The sequence below is a fragment of the Mixophyes fleayi genome, chromosome 6 (genome assembly GCF_038048845.1).
Source record: "Mixophyes fleayi isolate aMixFle1 chromosome 6, aMixFle1.hap1, whole genome shotgun sequence".
Lineage (NCBI taxonomy): Eukaryota > Metazoa > Chordata > Amphibia > Anura > Limnodynastidae > Mixophyes > Mixophyes fleayi.
In genome coordinates, this window is record NC_134407.1 from 54,752,756 (window position 1) to 54,759,316 (window position 6,561).

The following is a 6,561-nucleotide window of genomic DNA, read 5'->3' on the forward strand; positions in this document are numbered from 1 at the left end:
AATATAGCTAATCTCTAATTATCATGTCAAGACTTTTTTCATCATAATTTGATCTTCATCATCAACATTTATTTATATAGCGCCAGCAGATTCCGTAGCGCTTTACAATTGGGAACAAACAGTAATTAAACAAAATTGGGTAATACATACAGAGAGGTAAGAGGGCCCTGCTCGCAAGCTTACAATCTATGGGACAATGGTTTGATACACAAGGGTAAGTGCTACATCATATTGAATATTTGTCCAGCTAGATTGCGAAGGTTACAAAGTATTTAGTGGGCTGTATGCTCAGCCACACAACTATGTTGGTCAGAGGGTTGTTGTCTTGTGTTAGCTGTGTAGAGGGTGGTTATATGTTAACCTAGGGAGATTAAGAGGGTGGTAGAGGAATACTATAAGCTTGTCTGAAAAGGTGGGTTTTCAGAGAACGCTTGAAGGTTTGAAGACGAGAGGAAAGTCATGTGGTGCAAGGGAGTGAATTCCATAAAGTGACTGCAGCCCGGAAAAAGTCCTGTAACCGAGAATGGGAGGAAGTGATGATAGTGGAAGAGAGACGCAGATCTTGTGCAGAACGGAGGTGTCGAGTTGGGAGATATTTTGAGACAAGTGAGGAGATGTATGTTAGTAGAAGAATTTTATATTGGATTCGTTGAAAAACATGAAACCAATGTAGAGACCGACTCAGCAGATATAAAACGATTTGCAAGGAAAATCAATCTAGCCACTGCATGCAAAATAGATCGTAGGGGTTCGAGTCTGATTTTGGGAAGACCAGTAAGGAGGGAATTACAATAGTCGATGCGGGAAAGCAGTGCATTAATTACATTTTTTGCAGTGTACATATTCTGGAAATGTTTTTAGATGTAGGCAGCATGATGTAAATATAGAGGTGATGTGGGGAAGAAAGGATAGCTGTGAGTCAAGGATTACACCTAGGCAGCGAGCTTGCGGGGTGGGATTTATGGTCATGTTGTCATCAGAAATAGAGATGTCAAGCAGGAAGCTTCTATTGTTGGAAGGGAATATTATTAATTCTGTTTTTCTAAGATTGAGTTTGAGTTGGCGAGAGGACATCCAAGATGAAATAGCAGAAAGACAGTCAGTAAATCAAGACAACACAGATAGTGAAAGATCAGGAGAGGATAGATAAATTTGTGTGTCATCCGCATAGAGATGATACTGAATTCCAAAGGAGCTTATTAGTTTTCCTAGAGAAGTGGTGTAGATAGAGGTTAGCAGAGGACCTAGTACTGAGCCTTGTAGTACTCCAACTGATAAAGGAAGCAGAGTTGAGGTTGTTCCAGAGAAATTAACACTGAAAGAGCGATTAGATAGGTAGGATGAGAACCAGGATAGGACAGTGTCTTGAAGACCTAGGGATTGTAGCAACTGTTTGAGGAGAGAGTGGTCAACAGTGTCAAATGCAACAGAGAGATCCAGGAGAATTGAGAGAGTAGTCACCTTTGGTTTTATCTGTGATCAGATCATTGACATCCTTGGTCAGCGCAGTCTCTGTAGTGTGAAAGCCTGATTGAAGAGGATATAATAGGTTGTTTGCAGAAAGGAAACATGTGAGGCGAGTGTAGGCGATTCGCTCGAGAACTTTGGAGGGGCATGGGAGCTGAGAGATGGGATGGTAATTTGAAAGAGAGTTCGGGTCTGAATTTAGTTTTTTTTAAGAATAGGAGTAATCACTGCATGCTTGAATAGTGATGGAAAGATACCAGTAGAGATAGATTACAGATTTTAGTTAGAGGTGGTATGAGCACGAGACAAGAACCTACCAATTTGTGAGGGTATCAAGAGGACAGGAGGTAGAGTAGGAGGATAAGGAGAGTAGAAACTTCCTCTTTATTTGTGGGATCAAATGAAGAGAGAATGTCAGAGGATGCTGGGAAGAAATTGAGCTGATTGCGAGTCGAGGGAGATACCATTTCAAGTCTGATTTTATCAATCTTGTCCTTGAAATAGGACGCAAGATCCTGGGCACTGATGGTAGTCGGGAGGGTTTGGGGTGGGAGGATTGAGAAGGGATTTAAATCTGTTAAAAATGCGTTTGGGGTTAGAAGCCTGAGCATAGATGAGAGATTGGAAGTATGCTTGTTTATCAGTGTCCAGAGCACTTCGATAGGAGTGGTAGATAGCAGTATATGCACTAAAATCATTAGACGTTCAAGATTTACGCCAGTGACGTTTAGCTTTTGAGGACTTTCAAAAGACAACCATATATATTTAAGAACCACTAAACAGAGGTGGCAAGAGGGCCAGAAGGGCAATTGTGAGGGTTGTCATTAATAGAAGGGTGGTGTATATCAATGCTGTATTATTGAACTAAGCAGTGACATATATAATTATATATATATATATTTTTTTCTCATAAAGCATTAGAGGGAGCAACAGATGTATGGCATCCAGGGATGCGATGTCTGTTACCATATTATTCCCGGGTAGTTAAGCTCCTGATCCTGCATAAATACATTTTCCTACATTATTGAAATATAGTTGCTAGTGATGTAGATGCAGGGGAGGGCTAGCAGTGAATGTCTGAGCAAGCAGAAGTAGGCTGACAACAGTTCAGCAATGGCCACATTTTTTACTAATGTTGTTAGTTAAAGAAGGAAGCGTAGAGGTAATAAATTATAAAGAGCTGGCATTTGTGTTCCTGCAGGGTCATCATGCCTGCATTTATTTAATCTAATAAATATGTGAAAACCTGTGACAGCCACTATGAGCCAGGTAGTGACAACTGCCAGGCCCCCCAAACCAAGGCAGGGGAGGGGGGGCACATGCAACTTTCGGTGGCCAGTATAGGGAACTACATCAGCTCTCCTTGCTGCATTTTTCATTTGTGTCCAGGTTTGACAAAGGTGTAGTAGTTGGTGCATCCACTAGAATTGGTGGGATTGTGTAAAAGAAAAAAAAAAAAAAAAAAAATATATATATATATATATATATATATATATATATATATATATATATATATATATATATATATATATATTAGTGTGTGATACTACAAAAGCAATTAGACAGCTTTTAAAAGCAAAATGTAGTTACCAAAACCCTAATCGCTGTAAGGGAGACTGCAAAATAGCCATTCTGCAAATGGTAGACACATGAATTCAGATTATAAAAAGAAATAAATAAAATTGCTCTAGCAATAAATCAGAATACATACGGATCCCAGGATTCCATTTGCACCAGGATATCATAGATATCTGAATGGTTTGAATGTGGAAGACTAGTTTGATTACTTTAGATTGTAAGCTCTATGTGCAGTAGTATGTAGGACCACTCTCTTTCAGTGTCATAGTTTTATCTTTCCCTGGATGATTATTGTACAGTTACCAGGACTGTTGTAGTAATGCAGAATGTTTTGAATTATATATGGTCAAGTATCATGGCTTATGTGTGTTTAGAAAGAGCTGGATTTCTGAACACCAGCTATCAGTAAACACCATGTTTTGGTCCAGTCTGTGACAAGTACAAGAGATTGTGTTTAAATTAGTGTCTTGTTACTTTAAATTAGTGTCTTGTTACTTTATCAGACAAAAACGGTACCATTTCTGTGCAACTCAAATTTCTTTTAGTAATAAGACAAGAAAGTCTGTTTACACTTTTTTTTACAATTTATTACAAAAGTAAAAAAGGCACATTGTGTGGATTTGTACTTGAACATCAAGTGTATGTAAATATTATTCTAAAACCATATTAAAAGCAGCATGTCAGAAAACAAAGACAATTGAATGAATGCTAGTGGCTTTCCAGATACCGTTCTCTGCAGTAGAGCTAACAAAATGAACCTCTTTTAGCTGCCAATGAATCAGTAGTGAGGTGCAAAACAAAGAAAAAAAAAAAAAAAAAAAAAAAAAAAAAAAAAAAAGACCTAACACACATTTGGTCCCCCCCAGTTATTACTTTTCACCCTCTATAAGAGGTAGAGCAGACCAGCTGCCAAAGCATCCAAAAAAAAATAAAAAAAATTAAGTTGATGTATTCCCAGTGCATTTTGTGTTAAACTTCAATACTTGTGTGCATACCACTGCAAATTTATATTCACAACCATGGGTTACTGAACCACTTCCAAAAACACTTAGATTATCTTTTCAATAACAACAATGCAGGAATCAAAGTACAAAAAAGTTTGATCATAAGACTTGGCAGTGTGAAGGTAAATCCATTAACTACCAGAAATCACATACATAATGGTAGGAGTCTGGCGTCACAGAGGCTAAACCCAGAACAATCACACAAAACTTGTAACCATTTATAAAAAACAAACAAAAAACACACACATTCATCAATTGTAAAAATACACCCATTAAACCTTCATGTGATTGCAGTACCCCAAATTAGAGAGACATTTAGTTTGAGTTGTTCTGTTCATAACATATCAGCATTCTTCAACAATCAATTCTTCAGAACTGTACAGTTTTTTCTTAAGAACCTTGAACCCAGGGCTAAGTTTTAGAGATTGTCCAGACCCAGGGACCGGTTTGGTGCTGAAGAGGCCCTGAATTCTAGGCCATAACCTAGAGTCCAGTTTGAACAGTACTGTCAGCTGAAAAGTAGGGACTACAGCTGGATCGACTTCTAGTTGTGCCACAGTGTGACAGTCCTTGCTATTCTCAATGCAAAGATCAATAAGTGCACCCCTTAGTCCGCAAGGCTCGCTGTATGCCAGATGCATCAGCTCATGACCCAAATGGCAGAGGAGATCATCAGGGAGAAGAAGCTTGGAACATCGCAGGGATTTAATATTTGGCTTGATAAGGCTGCGCTTTATCATCTTGAGAAGACTGGGACACAGCTGTTCTCCTTCTGGGTCACAGAGCAGCTCAGAATCTGGTATGGAAATGTTATCAAAATCATCAAAGTCTGTAAAGGAAAGAGAGTTACAATTGTCATTAGTACTAAAATTTCACACAAGTCTGAAATCAGATGATGCAACAGTGAGTACTTTAAATAAAAGGCCAAGTAACACTATTGTTTTAGCTCTCCAAATCTGAGCAGTTAAAAGTAGTCAGTAAAACCAGATATAAATTAAATAATTTTTACATAAAAAAAATAAATTAGTACTCAACTTACCAGTTTCAGAGAAAGAGTTGCTACTGGTGAGAGATTCACAGTCTGAACTGCTAACACTGGAACATCTTTGAGGAAAGTCTGCACACTGTCCATTCCACAACTCTTCGGGTTCTTCAATGATTGGGGAGGGCAGTGAAATAGGCAAAGTATAGAAGATACCACCCCTGGCAGGCATGGTTAATATTCAAGGGATTGTGCAAAATAGAGTAAACACTGCAAGAAAGAAAGAAAACAGTTCAGCTACTGCAGTATGAGATCAGTACATTACAGGAATACATATACAGAAATATTAACTAGTGAAAGCTATGCATACAAGTGGTCTTTTTTATCTGGGGTTCTTAACCTATGATTATGGCCCCAGTATACAACTGACAAAGACACTTAACATGTTACAAAGTTTTATATATCCAGCAAAAATAAAACCATTGTAATTCAGATCCAATACATATAAATGTTACACAGTAGATTTAAGCTAAAGTAATTAGAAGGAATATCTACAAGCCAGGTTTCATATTAAAATGATATCCCATAAGTGGTATAAACTAAATGGACCAGCTAAACCCAAATCAAGACAATAAGCTGAAAGGATCGAACAACAAGTACAATAGGGTCGGATACTTACAATGCTGGAGTGAGGATTGAAGGTAAACGCCTGATAAAAGGAAGAATACGGATAAAATAAAACTTGTGGTCCAAATGTTTAAGTGCTAAGACCGTGCGCTTGCAGCTCTAGGCGATCACTGCTCAGCGCACTGATGCGAGTTACCATCCCTGGCACTGGCACATTTCAAAGCCATAGCGGCCCTTATATAGCAGAAGGCGTAGGCCCCGCCCACCAAGTGGAGGCTCGACCTGACATTGAGCCTTGTCGACGCCCCTTAATTTTGCTGCCCAATGAGAAATCAGCTCACGTTCGCAACGTTCTTTCCTGCCCAGTTACATAGACTCCCCTCTACCCATACAGCTGGGACAGGCAGGCAGGAGACAGTGTCTGCAGTAAAGGGAGAGTGTTTATTGTAGGAGATCTAGGGGAGGGGGGATTTCAAACAAAGACATTTCAGCATATCACTCCTGCACTGAGCTCATTTCACTGCAGTCGCCTTTCAGCTTTGATTTGCACCTTTGTTTTTTTTGCTGCCTAACCTCCCTCCCCCTAAATTGATTAATCTGATCAACATGTTTTTTTTCCCTTATACAACTATAGCTTTGTTAAATTATGTGTAGAGTGTCTGCATTAATCACGAATTCCTTTAAATGCATCAGAAAAGGGATTGTTATTAAATATGCAACCTTAAAACATTTGTTTTTTAGACACTTCTCAGTGCAGTGTGTTATACTGCATTGTTTGCAGAAAACCGTGCACAGAGTCTGCAGCCGATGCTTTCTGGTTATTTTGACTTGACTGCAAACCCTCAAACCATATCATTGCTTTTTTTTTTAAAGGTACATTATATGAGTTGTTTATTTCAAAGG

General features: G+C 38.7%; 1 protein-coding gene across 1 annotated transcript; it reads right to left on the reverse strand.

The window, feature by feature from the left end:
* Positions 1 to 3,610: 3,610 nt before the first annotated feature.
* DDIT4 (DNA damage inducible transcript 4) lies at positions 3,611 to 5,884 on the reverse strand. The gene is made up of 3 exons (XM_075216584.1): positions 5,711 to 5,884; positions 5,089 to 5,301; positions 3,611 to 4,878 (listed from the first exon to the last, which is right to left on the reverse strand). Exons 2-3 carry the CDS (start codon positions 5,261 to 5,263, stop codon positions 4,394 to 4,396), a joined length of 660 nt encoding a protein of 219 aa, XP_075072685.1. The 5' UTR covers positions 5,264 to 5,301; positions 5,711 to 5,884; the 3' UTR covers positions 3,611 to 4,393.
* Positions 5,885 to 6,561: the final 677 nt, after the last annotated feature.